We start from the raw sequence: 18,531 nt of genomic DNA, 5'->3' as shown, positions 1-18,531 counted from the left end.
AGTGAACGAGATGGGGTGGGGTGGGAAGTGAACGAGATGGGGTGGGGTGGGAAGTGCATGCTGGAAGCAGGAGTTGTGATCTTTCTCTTAGCAGGTGGATGTCAAGCTGGAAGTGGCCTGTGCTGGTGAGGGTGCTGCCAAGAGCCTCCAAAAATGAACTAAGCTCCTGTCCTGCCTGCTACTAAGTTTAGGCTTCTCCATATTGTGTGAAGAGGAGTGTGCACCACTTTCCAGCATGGTCGGTCGGCACCTCCATCCCTATCAGTAGGGCATTGCTTTGGAAGATATCATGTAATAAGCAACACAGAGTGAGTGATACACTTTTTACATGGCAGGCTGTCAGTGAGTGAGTGCTCCATGAGTGTTTTTCTTGCCACCTCTCTCCTGAGCAAGTCCTTGTGGCAACAGGTGGTATGGCTTTTGAGGAAGACAAAGGAAAGAGCCTGGCTCCCTAGCTGCCTGGGATGGGCACTTGGGGACATGGACAGAATGGCTTCCATGTTAGGCCTGTCATGCTTACAAGGTGCATCTGCCTCCTTGCAGGGCCTATCTCCCACATCACTGTTACTGGGCCCTTTCTGGAATCTTGGCATCAGCATGACAATGCCAGAGCTCTCCCCACTGTCCTGCTGTCTTCAACAAATCTTCTAGAACAGGCACCTACCATGGTACCCTCCCTTCACCATGGCCTGGGAGTTTCCTGAAGCCACGCTTGTGCTTACACACCACTCTGCTTTCCAGGACCAGGTTGGCCTTTCCCAATCATCTCACCCCACTCAGAAAGCAGCCAGCATCCTCAGGGTCCCACATGCCAATCTCCTATCTCCTCTATACTCTCACCAAGTTCTAACTCCCGAATCCTAGAGGTGAAGCCCCTCTGCTGGCCTCCTCCCATACTGCTGTCTGCTGACCCGTCTATGGTCTTCCTCTGGCCAAGTCCAAAGACCGTGGTATAGAGCTGAGCAGAGGCCACACGGAAGTCCACTGAAAGTCTAGATGTCAACTGCAGCTCCACACTGTGGACACACCCCTCAGCTCCCTAGGAGTGGTCTGGACACAATTCCATAGAAATGTTAAGTGACCATTTAACTTTTCCAAGGATGAGGTTCCTACAGAGTCTCTGAGAAGTTCTTCCTTTAACTTTCCAGGGCTAACTGATGTGTTGGTCGTATAATAAATGCTGAGAACATTGCTTCCTGTACGTAAATATTTAGTGTAAAATACCAGGAGGATGTTTAGAAAAATTGTTAGAAATTCTGTCCCCATCCCAAGCCAAAACTCAGTTAGTGAATTTTTCTAAACCTCAAGTCTGTGACTCAAACAAACAGCCGTTGAAAAGATCAAACACAGTACAGTATAGACGCACACTAATGTACTGCATACTGAAGAATGGCGGTAGGAAAACACGCAGAGTCCTGTAGGAAGAAGTCATGCACAGTAAAGACACTGTAGGTTCCATAGTCTTGAATCTGCACTGAGCCGTCTCACACAGCTTAGGTGGCCCTGCATAGCTGGATTCACACCGTGCTCACCAGAGCACCGAGGCCAGAACCAGACAGTGCTGTGGGGCTATGCGATACAGGTGAGTGCCACCAGAAAGAGTTCCAGTTCATTCTGCATTTGAGTTTTGAATTCAGTTTTGCTCATTACAATTTGAAACATTTTGATGTTGCCAGGTTTTTTGTTTTTTGTTTGTTTTGTTTTGGATTTTTTTTATGTTTTGTTTGTTGTTGTTTTTTGTTTTTGTTTTTAACGGCTTTTCCCATTATGTGACTTGCCAAGTACACAAGTCACCATTCCCGGGCTCAGGGCTACCCACATTGAGGCCACTATCCCTTTGCTTGCACTGTGTGTTGGCAGTGAACCCTGTAATCACACACACACACACACACACACACACACACACACACCCCTCCCCCAGCCAGAGCATCTTTACCCATCCACCTAAAATTCTAGGAAGCCCTTGAGTCATGGATGAACAAGTCCCATAGTGAGAAGAAAATGTCCGTGCGTACAAGTGAGCCAGACTTTATCATTATTATTGTGTTTTATAAAAAGAAAAAAAAAGAAAAGAAAAGAAAAGAGAGGGGAGGGATATATTTGATAGAGGCACGGTATGATGTGTGTGTGTGTGTGTGTGTGTGTGTGTGTGTGTGTGTGTGTAGGAGGTGCCTCTGCAGGCCCATGCTGAGGCACCCCTCCCCTCTGAGGTACCAGCCATACCACTGATATAGTATGGAATAGAGTTTATTTAGGTCATGGGGAAGGAGTTGAGAGGGTAGTAGAGACAGAGAAAGGCAAATAGGGGTGGGGAGAGAAGAGAAGTAAAGGCTGGCCATGAACATGTGGAAAGGGGGAGGAGATAGAAGAGACAGAGGGGGAAGAGAGTAAGAGGGTAAAATAGTGAGGAGGAGGCAAGCTGCCCCTTCTATAGTGAGTCAGGCATACCTGGCTCTTGCCAGGTAACTGTGGGCAGAGCCTAGAAGAAATGTTAACAGTTATGCTTTTTTTTTTTTTTTAATCTAGAAGGTAAAAGGCTGTGATAGACCAGACTAGAAAACAATAAGGCCTTTGGTAGAAAGGTCTGTGGCCTTGTGGGTGTGGCTGATACTTACAGGAACCTCATCCAAGCCCAGTGCTTGGAAAGTTCCTCTTCAATCTCTCCCAAGACCTCACAAGATTCTCCAGTTTTATTTAGGAACATTTCACAATACAGCTTTTGACCCACATGGCATAAGGAGATTTGTCAATACCCACCAAGTCCTTGAGGTGCCCTATACCCCAAGAGTCCTTGGCCTGAGTAACCCTGTGGGATCTGTCTGCCTGGCAAATGGATACTGATTGATTATGGTGTAAAGTACTAAGGGATGAGGGCAGGCCTGGGCTCTGGCAAGCTTGTGTATGGGTTGGGCTCAGGGTTCGGTCCAGCCCTTCTTGGAGGAACATTCTCCCTCTGAGGGCCCAGAAGGTTTGTCCTTTCCTGTGAGGCTTGGAGGTTGAGGGTTCTAAGTCCTGTTCACAGTCATTCCATTCACCTCATGCCTCCCACACCAAGGACAGTGACAGCATGTGAATTCATTTTTCCCCTTGGAGTCTCATTGAAAAGACTAGACTCATAGAAAAGTTCTAGAGCCCATGCCTGGATGCCAGAGCTGCTGACATATTTTAGAAGATGGGTGAGATTTGTATGACAGTATAGGAACTTCAACCCACCCAGGTTAATTACCAAGGCAACTTTATTTGCAGAGGAAATTATCGTGATTAATATGTATTATTTCACCATGTACTACCAGGCAGGTGAATGAGAGGTCAGAAATCAGTCATGAACCATATTCAGGGAACAGTGAGAATCACAAATTCTCAGGGTCCATCTCTCTACTTACTGCATACTCAAAGCCCACAGCTAAATAGAGGATGAACACAGATTTAAATACCTGAGTCCAAGCCTTTCTGCCTGATGGGAGGCAAGGATGGAGCACTAGAAGGGGCCAGTGAGATAGCTCAGTGGGATTTGTGCCACATTGGCTGACATGAGTCCAGTCTTGGGAACCCATGCAAAGGTGGAAGGAGGGAACTGACTCTATAAAGTCATCCTCTGGTCTTTACACTCATGCTGTGACATGCACCCCCAAAGAAAGAAAAGAGAAAGAAACAAACCAACCTAAACCAGAACATCTCATCCTGAGCAGCAATCCTCCAGGCAGCTGCTGGGGACTGGCTCTTAGTTCCCAGCTAGTGTTGGCAACATGACGGAAGAACGGATGGACGCCCTTCTTTGGGGTATAATTGCTAGGATAATCTCTGCTTCCATTTAGCAGACAGACACATTTCAGGCCACATGAGCCCTACTTGCTGACTCTGTCACTGGAGAAGTGCTGAGTGTGGACTTAGACACTGAGCTGTCAGCATCCTGGCTGTTCTCTGAAGAGAAGATGGGACATGGCTACAGAGTTCACCTTTACCTTAACTCAGGTCTTCTGGATTTCCCTGTTGGGATCCCTCATGGCTAACTGACTTTGTGATGAAGGGAAGTCTGGTGTGCAGAGTGGAGGTGGCTGGCACAGGTTCCCTGGAAAATAAAGCAGGCTCAGAGGAGCATTCAAGAGACAGACTGCTCCAAGGCAGAGTTTCTACTCCTCCTGGGCCCTTCCTTCATGTCCATAGAGGCTCACCACCTCCCTTTGATTCTGAGAGCAGAAGCCATAGTGAGATTACGCCACCAACTCCCATGCTTAAAGTGGATAGAGGAGTATCCCCATCTTGGCTGACATTAGATAATGACACCCTAGTAGGGTGAGCAGGAAGTTGTCACAGCATTCGCAGAAGCCCTGAGTTACTTCAGTCTCCAAGGACTGCCTTTTGCACAAAGTCAAATCACTGTGTTCTAAACACACAGGCAAGTGTCCTCACCAACTGTGTCACAGGCCAGGAGAACATGGCAGCTGAGATGTTTTAAGCAGTTTGCTCAAGGTCACCCTAGAGACATTTCCTAGAGTTTTGTAATCTGGTGTAAAGATGGTTTTTGTTTTGTGTGTGCATGTATAAAGGTTTTAAAATAGAAGAGGACACCTTCTTTTTCTGTTGTCCCAAAGGACACAGCAATGACAACCAACAGATGTTAAATGATCACAAAACAGGAACCAGCAGCCAGGTTTTGGCCACCTTGGTCTGCAAAGTGCTTGAAACAGTTCTTTCAGAAGACTTTGTTAAACATTAGATCATTAACATGAAGTCTACCACAGTGCTGGGCATGTCGGCCATGATCAAAACGCTGGTTCCTGAGGTAGGGTAATGGTGTAGGTGGTGTGCTGGCACAGGCTTACTATCCTAACCATGCATACACACAGACTACACACACACACACACACACACACACAGAGAGAGAGAGAGGGGGCACTTATTAACCGTCCAGTTTCCAACATGGTTTCTAGTGGCAGCAAGTATAGGATGTCACCAAACCCAATCATCTATAGATCACTAAGATGCCTTCTAATTTATACTCACCCAGGGAACAAAGCAGATGTGAATTTCTAATCCATGAGGGCATCTATGTTCTTGGTGATTCACAAAGGTGACCCGTGATGTAAATTTTAAAAAGTCACTGTCATCTAAAGTGGATATTCATAGGCAACATGAAAAAATAATACAGAGTGGGAGAAGTTAGACTAAGTAAAATTAGACTATTAATGTTCCTTTCCTAAGCTCTAGGAAAAAAATCTCTTCCCTCCTTTCTTCTCTTCTCCCTTCTCCACTCTTCCCCTCCCTCCCTACCTCTCCTCAGTTTCCTAGGTTGGTCTTGAACTAGTGAGCTTAACCCAGTTCCCCAGTAGCTGAAGGCCAGACATGTACCATTGTATCAACTTTATCTTACCTCTTACACTCTTGGCATTTTGTTTCTTGATTGGGATGTGGTGCTGGGAACTGAATCTGGGTCTTCTATAAGAGCAGTAAGTACTCTTAAAAGGTGTGTGTGTGTGTGTGTGTGTGTGTGTGTGTGTGTGTGTGTATGTGTGTATGTGTGTCTATCTGTCCGTCTGTCTGTCTGTCGGTCTGTCTGTCTGTCTGTGTATACAGGTAGGCATGTGCCACAGCCCTCATGTTTCAGGAGTCGGTCCTCTCCTTTCACCTTGATTTTTTTGAAGCAGGGTCTCTCTCACTACTGCTGGTGCCCTGTTTACTGGCCGACAGGGGTGCTGGGATCACAGATGCACATTGCTGCATATAGCCACTCACCTGGGTTCTGAGGATTTAACTCAGGAAGTCAAGCATGCTTGCAAGTACTTCTATACACTGAGCCATCTCAAGTCCCAATATTTAGATTTAGGATTCCAAGGCCCCAAAGTCTGCACTCCAAAAGATAAAATCAAGAGATTTAAATCCTTTAATCCCAGCACTTGAAAGGCAGAGACAGGCCAGTCTTTGAGTGTCCAGGACAGCCAGGGCTACACAGAAAAACTCTGTCTTGAAAAACCAAACCAAACCACCCCCAAACTAACTAACTAACTAACTAACTAACTAACTAACTAACTAACAACAAAAAGGTTTAGAGAGGATTAAAGAGGATATCCTAAAGTCAGCCTCTGAGCCTCTGGTATTCACAAGCTACCACAGGCAAATGCTCGCGCACGCATGCACACACACACACACTCGCGCGCGCGCACACACACACATACACACACAGACACATACACACACACACACACACACACACACACACACACACACACAACCCAAGGGAAGGTGGTGATAGAACATGTGTTTCCCCCTCAGAGTCTTCCCCTCTGTCTGCTTGGTCTCTTCTGATGGCCACTTCTTTCAAAGTCACTTCTTTCTCATCACGTGGTACCATTTATGCATCCTGGCACACTATCATGAAGAGATGAACATTTCAAGCTACAGAGAGAACACTTGACAATCCTGGAGTGATTTTTTTATTAGTGGCTGAGGGTGGCCTTCTTGGACATTGGTATTGAATCCCTCTGAACCCCTCACTTCTGATTCGAAGACTTCTGCAATCTGAACCCTCAGTAGAATGATGTCTTTTGGGGTCCCAGGAATCCTTTAGTGAGGAGCCAGGTTGGGGAGGAGGGTGGCGACACCGGGTAAGACAACTGCTTGAGTTTGATCCTTCAGAGGAAACTTCCAGAAGGGATTACTTAAGGATCCTGGCTGGGGGACTCTGGGGAGGAGGTGTACTTCATTCTTGGTTTGAAAGTGCGGTAGCAGGATGTATACAAACCTACCTGATGAACCAGGGAACCACCCCTAACCCCCACAACTGTAAGGCTTCACCTAATTTGCAGGGACTAGGCTGTAACGTGAAAACCCAGGAGACAGCAGAACGAAGGTTGTCTCTCATGGGACAGGCAGGTCCTTTAACTAAATCATGGCCTTAAAGTGGCAACCACACTCTCTACGGTGGGAGAGCAAAAAGAGGGGCAGAAAGAGGAGTAAAGACCACTTCCATACCCACCTCCTCGACATGTCTGTCAAAGGGACCCCCATCGCGGTTATTCTATAGGTGTGTCAGTATATTACTGTTTACAGGGAGCAGGTGGGCTGGTGTTCGCTTCAGAGAGCTGGAGTGATCATCGGGGTTATCCGGTCTTCAAATCTGAGCAGGAGAGGAAACAAGCCCCTCACTCAGACCAGAAGCCAAGGTCGTGCTGCCTGGGAGGAACGCCAGGGCCCTGAGTGGCCCGCAGTACCAGATCTGCAGCCAGTAGCTCTGAAGATCTGGGAGCACGTGTCCTGTTCGCCCTGGTTTCAGGCTCCAGCGCACCCATTTCCTCCCGTGGTCTTAGGACTTCAGCCTTTACTGAGACCAGAGCGCCTTTGCCGAAGATCAAGGTTTGTTGCGCAATCTTTGATGAATCTGAAAAGAACCAAGTTGTGGAGAAAAGCCTGCACTCATCACGCCACAGGCCGCTCTGGACAGGAATGGGGGTCCCCACGCCGCAGGGCGGCGGCGTTGCGCGAAACGAGTGGCGGCCACCCGAGCCACTTAGACCCCGGGTTTCAATCGTGGCGTGGTCGGGTTGCGGGTGTGTGTTTCCGGGGGTTGGACCTAAAGAGAGACACTGCAAAACCAGATGGATCAGAATCAGCTCCTGGCGAGCCCGAAGCTGGCCTACCTTGAGACAGAGAGTGCACGGCGACCACCCGGGGGCAGCGTGGGCGGCGTGGAGTGGGACAGTGGCGCCGCACGTCGCGCACTTCCTGTTCAACGCGCGCGCCGCCTGCCACCGCCCAGCGCTCCCGGAGCCTGGGTTGGTGCCAGGCCCGGCCCCTACAGTCCCGCGGATCCCGGGGGACAAGGCTCGGAGGCTGCCCGGGGCGGGCGCCCTGCCCTATTCTCCCTTAGGGGCTGAGGCGCGCCCTTCGGCCTGCAGAACCGGGCCGGCCGCCGCCACACTTTATTCCTGCGGCCACGCGCCAGCCCAATTGCGACGAGTCTTCGCCTTTGCACCTCCTCTTCCCCCTCTGCCCTCCCTCTCGCCCAAAGAGGAGGCCCTCCGGGTCCCAGGCTCCCTGCCGCTTTATTGTGCGGCCCAGGGTTATGCATTTCTCTACTAAGTGTCTCTGGCCACCGTTTCCATCCAGGCACAGACCCGCGAAGGCTGTTTTTCAAATTGCTGTTGCTAATTGCACCTGCCTGACCGATTACCTCTGGGAATCTGTGGGAGGAGCCGAGAGGTGGGAAATGTTGCTTCGCTTTGCAGAAGGAGGAAAACTTTATCACCCAGCACGAGACTTGTGCCACGCGTAACCAAAACCAGCACGGGCCGAGACTGCACCCGACCATTCCGTAGGAGAAAGAGGACGCTCCAACCCGGCGTTCAGCTGACCGTCAACCCCTCGGGTGGAGCTCCGCGTGGTACCTGCGCCACCCGCCCTCGCCGCGGAAGTCCCCACGAGGTGTTTTCAGGGTGGGAGGGCAGTCATAAAAAGCGCGTGGCTCCAGTGTAACGGCAGCAGCCCTGGGAGGCAGCGAGGGGACCGAACCCCGGGGACGAGGCACCGGAATTAACTTGTAGCTAAAGTTATGGGAAGCGCAGCCATGGACACCAAGAAAAAGAAAGAGGTTTCCAGCCCTGGCGGGAGCGGTGGCAAAAAGAACCCTAGCCTGAAGAGGCGGTCATTGCGAGTGCACATTCCGGTGAGTCCCGTCCCTGGAGCTCCAGACTCCGGCGGCGCCTAGGCGGTTAACAAGGGACACCCCGCGCGCCGTCCTGTCCCTCCTGTCCCTTCGGGAGGCTGGGGAGGGGGAGGGGCAGAGCCCAAGCTGGGCCTCAGAGCCCGAGATGGATCTCGGTCCATACTCTAGTGGAGCTATGGGATTGTCTGGGACAGAGGCAGGGGTGTCTGCTGGGAAGCGAGTACGTGAAGCGCGCTCCCGGGTGCGCAAAGCCTGGTGGCGGACTGGGCGTAGCCCGGGATCCGGCCGGTGCTGAGGAGGGGGGTGGTGAGTTGTGTTGTTTTGTTGAAAAAGGACCTTGTGAAGTGCGGGGAAGTGTGAGTGGAGGAGCTGCGCGCCACCGCTGAGGGCCGAGGAAAGGAGTGGTGGGTGGGAATATCGCGGGGGCCACGGTGAGGCAACACCCCCAAATGGCTCTCCCTCCACACCAATTTCCTCAAGGTATATGTGAATCCCTTGCAGTGATTCACTTGGTTTGGTTCCAGGAACACTTTGGGCCTCGTGGAATTTGGGGGTTTGAGGTGTCCTCATGGTATTATATAGGGCTATTGCTAACTTCAGCCCAGATCACCTTGCCACCTTGGTTCGACTTCGGTGACATTGATTTAAACATGCAGAATAGCTTGCTCAGTGCTTGCTCAGTGCTGAGCATCAGTCTGGCCTGCCCTAGCCCAAGGGCACTTGTTCTCCTCTCTGTAGAGGGGGATCAAGTCGCAGGAGCTGTACCCCAGCCTTTAGCTTTACCCAAAGGGAAAACGCACTTGGCCACATCCTGGCAGTGACCAAGCAAGCAAAGTTTTTTTGCAAATGCACATGCTAAGCAGTGTGGGACAGCTCAGTGAGCCCCACCTCCTGCCAGTGATACCTGATGGCGTCTACACTGATCCCTGTCACAGCATGGGCAGAGCCGGCTTACCAGCTCTACCCTGAAGAATGAGGAGTAGTAGGTTTTTCCTATTGCTTGCCCCAAGCCCGCCCTTTTAGATGCGGGGACCCTATCTTCTTTTAATTCCAGTCCAGGAATGTGGTACTGAGTGGAGTCGTGGGGCTTGGGGCCCCACACAGCTAGTGGAGGTACTTTGGGGAGCAATTTAAAGTTGGGCGTCTGGACAAGTCATGAGTCCTATGGTGACCTAAACATATAGGGATATGGATTTTATTTGAGAAAATACTTATTACATTGCCTATGCAAGACATTTTAAAACTAAATAGAAAGGTAGACATTGCTGCTAAGATCTGTTTAACAGAGCTGGCCCTTTAACCACTGAGCTTGTCTTGTTTCTCTCAAAAAATGGTGCCGATTTGTCCGCCTTGTGGGGAGGTTGAAATAAAGTAGTAAATGGAACTGCTCCTTACAGTGTGAAATGCTGTACATGCATACGGTTATCCCACATGCGTGTCAGTGCAAGGAAGAGATCTCGGCACTTAGGAGGTTGAGGCATGGTGACTGCTTTAAATTTAAGACTAGTCTGGGCTACATAACAAATAGATCTCAATGTCAACAAATAAACAAACAAACAAATGGCAGCAGGGTGAGGAGAAAAAATGGGATGGTGGGGGAGAGAAAATAGTGCCCACTGAACAAGCCACAGAGAGTGGAAGCCAAATGGAGCAGCTGACCCCCACCCATGTGCTTGCCTCCCAGTGGTAACGTATGAGACTGTATAGGACAAGGTCCAGCAGCAGCTAAGGGATTGACGGTCCACTCTGTGCATGCTGAAGACCAGCGTCCAAGCTGGGACACTCGAGCATGTTCTTGGTGTACCCAGGCCTTCACTGAAAGCAGTTTTCACTCCACTGCCACCCAGCTGTTCACCGAGTGACCTGTGCCTGTGTTCTTGTTCTCTCATGCATGTGTTTGTTGGTGTGAGCAGAGGCTCCTAGCATCTGCCCGCTACTGGTGACCTATTGATCACTGTGCCAGGGGAGGCTGTGAAAATGGGCACTTAAGGTTCAGTGCTTAAGAGCCAAGCCCAGGACATAAGCTGACAGGCAGGTCAGCTCCACAACAGCTGCATGTGGGGACCAGAATGATGACCAGGGCAGAGCCACTTCAAATGCAGAGGGAGATGGTGCTTCTGGGTCTCATGGAGGGAAGGCAATGTTCTCAGACCAGAGGAGCAGGACTTGGAAGGAACTGGACTCCAAACAACGTACAATTTTCTTTCTTAAGTATGTCCCATGTTCTGTTTGGAATACATTCACACTAAAACTGGTCTATTGCTATGCAGACCCCTGTTTAACTGGCTATCCTTGTTTCCTCAGACAACCCTGGCTTGAAGGCCAGGCCCTGGCCAGGCACAGAGGTATCTGGTACTTTCAACCCGGTACTCTGGAATCAGAGGCAGAGAGAATTCTGTAAGTTCTCCTTAGTGAGTTAATTCCAGGCCAACAAAACTCAGGAATTGCTCTCAGAGACAGAGGAGCTGCAGCAAAGGTCCTGTCTCTTATGTCTGACCCAAGTCTTCCATAGCCTTGTGGGCAGCTTTGGACTTGTGTCTTTCTCCCTGTCTGAAAGATTCTGCCCAGCTTTGGCAGCTGGTTCAGCTGAATGTGGGGGCACCTGGAGTACTGGGATAGACCCTGTGTTGGTTAGCTGGCTCTGAAACAGTAGCTGAAACCTTGTATCTGGTCCACATGAATGAGGCAAGGGCTAGAGTGGGTGGGGGCACTAACTGGGAATGGCATGGCATTTTGAAACCTCAAAGCCTATCCCCAGTGATACATCTTCTCCATAAAGTCACCTCCTAATCTTTCCTGAGTAGTTTCACTAACTGTGGAATTTTTGATATTTAGATATTTGAGCCCATGAAGGCCCTTCTCATCCGAGCCACTGCAGTGCAGGAAGGACAGACTTCCACCAAGTAAGGTGTCATAGGGAGGCAGTTCTGCTGCATCTGCACAGAAACATCCCAGAGGACCCAGCAGGGGCTGTTGCTTCACTTGTTAGCATATCCTCATGGCCTGTCTTCTTCCTTACTCCTTTGCTAGTGCTGTTGAATAACTTAAACTATTCACTAGGACCTGAGTTCTTGTCTTAGAGCCTTCTTCCGGGGTCTAAACTGAAAAGCTATTAAAATACAAGGAGCAAAAACTCAGGAGAGGTAGCCAGACGTGCCAGCAAGATGAAGCACTTCCAGGGGGCAGAGCCTGAGGGCCCCTCAGTGAGGGGAGGTGGTTGGAGAGCTAGAAGGACCAGAGCGAGATCTCGTGTGACATCGAAGCTGCCAGGGAGGTTGGGTTCTTGACCTAGTAGGCACTGGTGACAATGCACATGTCCCCAGCTCTCTTGGGAGAGGAGCTCATGACATTCTTCACTGTCACTAGAGACAGGCTAAAAATAGAGCCCAGAGCAGCTGGCCAGTTGGAAGGTCGTGGTGGCACAACTGGGCTCGAGTGAGCCCATTGCTCAAGACAGTGCCTGCAACCTGCTGTGTGTGGCTAGCAGGGGGGTCTTTCCCAGCTTGAGGCCTCAGGGCCCTCTGACCACACTCTGCAGAGCATGGGGCTGGAGGATCAAATGACAGCATGCTCTGTCCCTTTCACCACTGAAGCACCCTGAGCTGGAGTCTGGGGGAGGCATTCAGCTTCGACCTTGACTGAGACTGGTTTGAACATTTCGTTCATGCTCTTTGATGCAAGGTATGATTCTTGAACCAGTTTCGGTATAATAGACTTGCCTAATATGCTTTTAAAATATCAAGTCCTAGGTGTCAGTCTAAGCCTACTTATCGCGCAGTTTCTGAGACACGACCCATAATTTTGTTATTCATTAAGTTCTTCACAGGATGTTCATGTCTCCCAGGTCTAAAAGGAGTTGGTATCTAGCTCTCATTTCTACTGTTCTCATGTCATTGGTTCTGCCTGTTATAGGTTTTACTGTCCATCCATCCCTGGAAGCAGATGGAGACTGTAGTCCTGCCTTGTTTGTAATATATGCACACATGTGCACACATACACACACACACACATGTGTCCATGTGTGTACATATATTACATATGTACATATGTTATATATTACATAATATATAAATATATCTATAACATAGTATATATACACTAAAATTCATATAATTTAAACAGTATATCATATAATTATAATGTGTATTAGATATTAGTTAGATGTAGAGATTTAGTTATTGGTTTATTAGCTGTATTCAAGTTCCTCCCACTGTGGTCTGTGGCCCTCTCGTCTGCAAGCAGTCTATGGCTCCATGTCCTGAGTTCTGTTGTGACCAACAGACTGGAGAAACCACTAGATTTGAGGCCACCTGAACTGCCTGGTAGACACCCAGCCACATTGCCATCCATATCTGGGCACATGAGCTGTTGTGACCCCCCCCCCCCACTGCAGCTGAGTTATGAACCGACTCCAGAGATCAACCCCGACTGAGAGAACTTTCCAGCAGATGTAGAGAATAGAGAGAGAGAGAGAGAGAGAGAGAGAGAGAGAGAGAGAGAGAGAGAGAGAGAGAGAGAGAAAGAGAGAGGGAGGCTATCAAAGCCTGCTGCTCTGTCTCCACAGTTTGCCATATTTGAAAGCAGAAAGCAGTGGCAGAATCTATTGGCTAGCAGGTGCCTATGGTTACCCTTGTAGGGAGTTAGGGGCCATAGACATCTGTGGCAGTGAAGTCCCCAGGCCTTGCACTGTGCCTGCTACACAACAGGCTGGGCATAACTTAAGCAGTGTGAAGCTCCCCAGTGACCAGGCAGAAGGGCAGCCCAGGATCTTTGTAGCTTAGTGTTTGCTAATGTTCCGTGATCTTAGGTACAGAATGACTAGAGTGTATACCCAGAGCAGGCCTTAGGAAGAGAATAGCCGAGTGAAAACTGGGAGGAGGTAGAAATGCCCCTTGTTCCCCTGATGGCTGTCTGCTCCACAGCCTTCACCATGCGTGCAAGTTTCACCCAGTCCCACCATACTAGGAGTCCCATGGTGGACAGATTAGTTCAGAGGAGCAGCAGAAAGAAGGGCCTCTTGTGGCCAGGCTAGGATATACCCCACTTGTTCCCCCACCTCCTCATACCCATTCACACATGTCTCTATTGGAACAGAGAAAGTAACGTTTTTATAATGACTCTCAGGCTGGGACCCCATTGGATTGGGTTTCTAGGTCTGTTGTAATACAGCCCCACAAACCAGGCAGCCACCAGAACCTACCTCTTTTACACCTAGAGGCCAAAAGTCCACTGTCAAGGTGTTAGCAGGACCGTATTCTCTGTGCTGTCGCCAGAGGGGGACTCTCCGTTGCTTGCACTGCCTAGTAGCCCCACATCTCTTGGTTTGTGGCAGTATCGCTCCAACACTGCCTCTGTCTTACGTGGCCTTTCCCCTCGGGGTGGCTGTGCTAACCTGTCTTTCTCCTAAAAGAATGTTAGTCATAGAGGATTAGGGTCCACCCTAATGACCCTATTTCAAACAAGGTCACATACACAGGTTCTGTGGACTAGGACTTTTGGCTTCTCGGGCTATGGATTGTGTAGGTCATTGAGCTGCTGTTTCTGCACCGCCTACCTGGCACAGGATCCAGAGCACAGACTTGAAAAGAGCGGCAGCCACACTACCGGGCAGCAAATGTGTAGCTAGCTCTTCATCTACATGTCTAGCAGGACATTTCTCTCTTTCTAAAATTTCCATCCTCACCCTCTGGCATCCCTCCTCCTTACCCTCCTGGCACAAGGAGAGGCCTTGATAAGACCACCCTTCCCTAAGGCTTCCATGCCTCAGGAGCACTAGAAGGGCTTCCCACAGTGAGCACAGCATCCTGCCGGTCAGAAAAGCAGGCAGGAGTCCGGGGCTACTGAGAGCAAATCGGTCTCTGTTGAACATTCATCAACAACTTCACTGCCCAGCTAGAGAGAACACCAAAACACCAGGGCCCTGGCAAGAGCCTGCACCCCAGATGCGATCCCATTGGTCTGTGGCAAGCCATGATTTGGCAGAGAAGGCATCCTGTCAACAGGAAGTGAAGGATGGAGATTTACTTATTTTCAAAGTAGAGGAAGAGATGAGTACGATTTGAATGGGCAAACAGGCTAACTGGAGGTGCTTACCCGCTTGTGGGGCATGCACAGCCAGCTAAAGTTTAACCATTTCCTCTGCTCTGACTACATAGACGCACCACAGGTGAGAGTTCTCTGAGAGTTCCCTGTGGTTTAGCCCAAAGGACATGACACCCCTTTCACCTTTCACGTGGCTCCTCTACTGATCTCTGAATGAGGTCACAGCTGATTAACCAAGCAAGTGAAAGCCTGTTCTAACCTCCATGCTCAGCGCTTCTTTATTAGCTTGTGTGCCACATTCCAAAGATGCTGACTCTGGAGACTGGTGGGTGACTAAGGGAAAAATGGGCAGACTGGGTGTTTTCTGGGTGTTTGAGTTTGTGCTTTTAGGTTAAAGGAACTGGACACAAACATGGGAGAAGCCAAGAGTCCCGGCTCTGGGGGGGTTAGACTCTTCGATAGGCTTCCCAAGTGTCCGGAGTGCCCACAAAAGCAAATGTGCCAACTGCAGCATCCCTGGTGGGGAGCTGTGTGGATCACGGGGAGGATTTGGGAAATGGGAGAGAAAACAACTGCCAAGATACAGCACCTCTGAGCCCATTCATTTTTCAGAAAGGTTTCCAGGAGACAAGCTGCTTGTAAAGTTCCCTAAGTGACGTGTGGGCTGAGGACGAGGCAATGACAGAGGGTTCCCACTTCTCTCTGGTCAGTCTAGAGCTGGTTGGCTAGCCCTCAGTGGACACTGGCAATTATAACACCTTTTTCTAGGTGTTATTGGAGGAGAGCTATTAAAAGAAAACAGAAAGGTATCCACATAGCACAGGGAACCTGAACAAGACCACCAACTGTGGAAGATAAGAAGAGATCAGCTGCTCCAGACTGCCAGCTTGCTAGCCCAGTGCCAGACGGTGAGTCCTTGAGTAGAAGAAGACTCCAGGGTTCAAGTATCTGCCTTGATTACAAGGCTACTCTCCAGTGCTCACAACCTGTTTCTACCAGCGGGGGGACCAGGTCTGGGCAGAAGTAGAAGACAGGGAGCTGGGTGAGAATAACACTATACTTCTACCTCAGTTGTTCACATCGCTCACCAGGCAAGGATAGATGGACCACGGGTTACAAGGGCATGCAACCAGTGAGACACCAAGGATGGGCATCCTTGTGTTTGTGTGTACCCTGTGCCGTGGACATCCATGCACCCTGGACCACAGAGTCTAAGAAGTAAGAATGTTTCAGATTGGTTCTCCAGCTGCTCATGTCTTCACTGGATCCAGGGTAGTCTGAGGAAAGGTGTGAGGGGAGCCGGTTCTCCCATGGGTAGGCATTTGATAGCATCCTGTTTCTATCAGCGAGGATGAATGAGTGTCCAAGGTAATATTTTGGCCCAGGAGGGAAGCCAGGATCAGGAGGATAGAGAGGTTATTTGTCTCCATACCATTCGTGCTTGTTAAATGTAGTTTGAGATTTCTTAAGTGACCCGGGGCGCAAGTAATAAACTCTTCTCAGCTGTGCGACAGAGCAGCAGTGAACAGTGGCACCAAACAGTGTGAGGGAGGAACATGGCCAGGTGGCCTTCCTTCCCCTGGATTGCTGAGGAAAGGAGTGGCCCAGAGGGCTTGTGGTACTTCCTGGGATCCCAGGGAGAACAGAAACTTCTCTCTGGATCAGCCTGCCTACTGCTATGACCATGGATGGTCCTGTGGCTTGCTGGTGGTAAACGGCGGCTCAAACTCAGGTCTTCTATTATAACCAAGTTGAGAAGAGAAGATTTCTCAAGTCTACAGGTGAGGCCCACTGCCTGGCCTACACACATCCTCTGCTTCTTGATTAGAGGCCAGTAGACAGCTTCAAATAGTGACAGTTCTGGTTTGTGCTAGCTCAGAGCAACAGTTGGGGCAGAGGTGAGCACAGCCCAGGCTGCAGGCTGGCCTGAGATATTTTGGGTTGTCCTCTGTCTTTTGTGGTCATGCCAATACTGGTGCTCAGGAAGGTCCAAGGCTGAGTTCTGTGGTCTCACTGCCCATGCCTTCCTGGCTCCAGTTTCACATCAAGAAGGACACTTGTCTTCATTTTTTGCTAAATGTTAATGACAACTTTCAGTGAGTTGAGTTCCCTTCCTCAAAGTTTTTCTTGACCCATGATTCTGCACCTCTGCTTCGGCCCTGCAGTGGTGGGAGAGGAGAGCAAGCTGAGTAAGATGGACAGGCAGGCTATGAAGCAGTCCACAAATGTCCCAGCCACCCCCCCGGGGACATCCTGGAGGTGGAATGCCTTTTGGAGTTGCCTCTAAATAGAGAAAGGAAGGGTGAGCCTTTGCATTCATGGTCCCTGGGAAGAGGAGAAAAGCTTAGGTGATATGAGCAGCCACCTCTGTGAGCCTAGTTGCTTTTCTTTGATATGTCCGCCAGTCTCCTTAATTAGACCCTAAACCCCTTTAAAGATGACAGGTATGGATTCTCAGATCAGTCCAGAGGAAGTGCCTCCTAAACCACTGCCTCAGATGATTGTGGTGATATGTGGGTTAAAATGGCGTCCCGCATGCGGCCAGCCACAGGGCTAGGGCTGCTCATGGAGGCGGACGGGAAGCTTGACTGCTTGCACCCCATACGCCACCGGTCAGGCATTGGGCTGTGAGAAGCCACAGGACCCTGTTCTGGGGGTGGGGAAGTGCAGTTTGAGGTCCCTGCAAACCTGCTGGAATTGGCTTGGGATCTCCGGGCCTGCATGGAGGCTGAGGATGACAGGTTATTAGGTTCTTGGACACCACCGACGCCAAAGGATGCCAAGGAATAGCTGAGAATGGAGTAGGGGCCACAGGGCTGACTCTCGCCTGGGGCTGAAGGGAAAGGGTAGGAGGAGGAAAGCTCTGGCTGGCTGGTTCTAGCAGGGACAAGAGTGTCCTAGTCTTGCTCGGACAGGTTGCTTGGCTTGGTGGAAACCGTGGCCAGAAATGCTGAGAGGCCTCATGCAGGAGATTAGGTGCCGGAGATTAGGTGAGGCTCCTTAGAGGAAGACCTGCTCCATTGATCCAGCACAGTGGATCCCAGAGAAGAGGCAGCCCATGGTTTAAAGGCGTTTATTGTCATGACAGAGAGTTGTGATGACTGAAACCATACCCCACTTTCTCAGGGTGGGCCTGAGGTTAGGGTAGTAGAGGCAGAGAGAGGGAGGGAGAGGGAGAGAGTAGATGAGTTGAGGCAGGCCATGGCCTCCTGGAGAGGTGGAGCAAGGGAGGCAAGATAGAGGCTAGAGCTTAAGAGAGAGGGGAGGGCCAAGCAGCCCCTTTTAGAGTAGGCCAGGCCTACCTGGCTATTGCCAGGTTACTGTGGGAGTAGAGTCCAGATAGAATACCAGGGGCTTGGAGGCGTTGCCCTACGTGACTGATGGCCACAGAATTATGGAGCTGAGGCCTCATGTCAGGAGCCTGGTGTCTGGGGGCAGGGGTACGGAGGTGTCCAGGCCAGCTGGAATGCAGAATGCACAAAATCAAGATGGCTTTTGAGAATAAAAATGTTTAGCTGTCTTTAGGAACTAATTTTTCAAAATCTGAGTGGATCCATGTTTATTTATTAATCTTATGAAAAATCCAAGTGGCTCAGTTGGTAAAGTGCCTGTGGTGACAACTCAGACCTGACTGAGTTAAATCCCTGAGGCAGATAGATCAGTGAAGACAACTAAGGAGACACTCAAGTGTGACTCCTGACCCCTCCATGTACACATACACGCAGCTGTACACACAAGAACATAGGTACATGCACATGAGCGTGTGTGTGTGCGCACACACACACACACACACACACACACAGAGAGAGAGAGAGAGAGAGAGAGAGAGA

The 18,531-nt window shown here is 50.0% G+C and overlaps 1 protein-coding gene and 2 long non-coding RNA genes across 7 annotated transcripts in view; 2 read left to right on the top strand and 1 right to left on the bottom strand.

Moving 5' to 3' along the window:
- The window catches only part of LOC116097420, a 6,840-nt gene extending 5,648 nt beyond the window's left edge, over positions 1-1,192 (top strand). Inside the window, exons 4-5 of one of the 3 annotated variants that reach the window (XR_004121416.1) lie at positions 92-308; positions 544-1,192. This is a non-coding gene — a long non-coding RNA (uncharacterized LOC116097420). Of the gene's footprint in view, positions 1-91; positions 343-543 lie in introns of those variants that run through there. The other 2 variants (XR_004121417.1, XR_004121415.1) reach the window with 2 other exon arrangements.
- Positions 1,193-6,415: 5,223 nt separating this feature from the next.
- On the bottom strand, positions 6,416-8,275 carry LOC116097569. Its single transcript, XR_004121467.1, has 2 exons — positions 8,168-8,275; positions 6,416-7,375 (listed from the first exon to the last, which is right to left on the bottom strand). It is a non-coding gene; the product is annotated as an uncharacterized LOC116097569 (long non-coding RNA).
- The window catches only part of Prkag2 (protein kinase AMP-activated non-catalytic subunit gamma 2), a 254,264-nt gene continuing 243,738 nt past the window's right edge, over positions 8,006-18,531 (top strand). Inside the window, exon 1 of one of the 3 annotated variants that reach the window (XM_031380198.1) lies at positions 8,006-8,659. In XM_031380198.1, coding sequence (XP_031236058.1) covers positions 8,546-8,659 — 114 coding nt within the window. In that variant the 5' untranslated portion in view covers positions 8,006-8,545. Of the gene's footprint in view, positions 8,660-15,054; positions 15,610-18,531 lie in introns of those variants that run through there. The other 2 variants (XM_031380197.1, XM_031380200.1) reach the window with 2 other exon arrangements.

This window comes from Mastomys coucha, unplaced genomic scaffold (genome assembly GCF_008632895.1).
Source record: "Mastomys coucha isolate ucsf_1 unplaced genomic scaffold, UCSF_Mcou_1 pScaffold19, whole genome shotgun sequence".
In the NCBI taxonomy this organism is placed as follows: Eukaryota; Metazoa; Chordata; class Mammalia; order Rodentia; family Muridae; genus Mastomys; species Mastomys coucha.
Note: the sequence above shows the minus strand (reverse complement) of the source record. Positions and strands in the feature narration are given on the sequence as shown.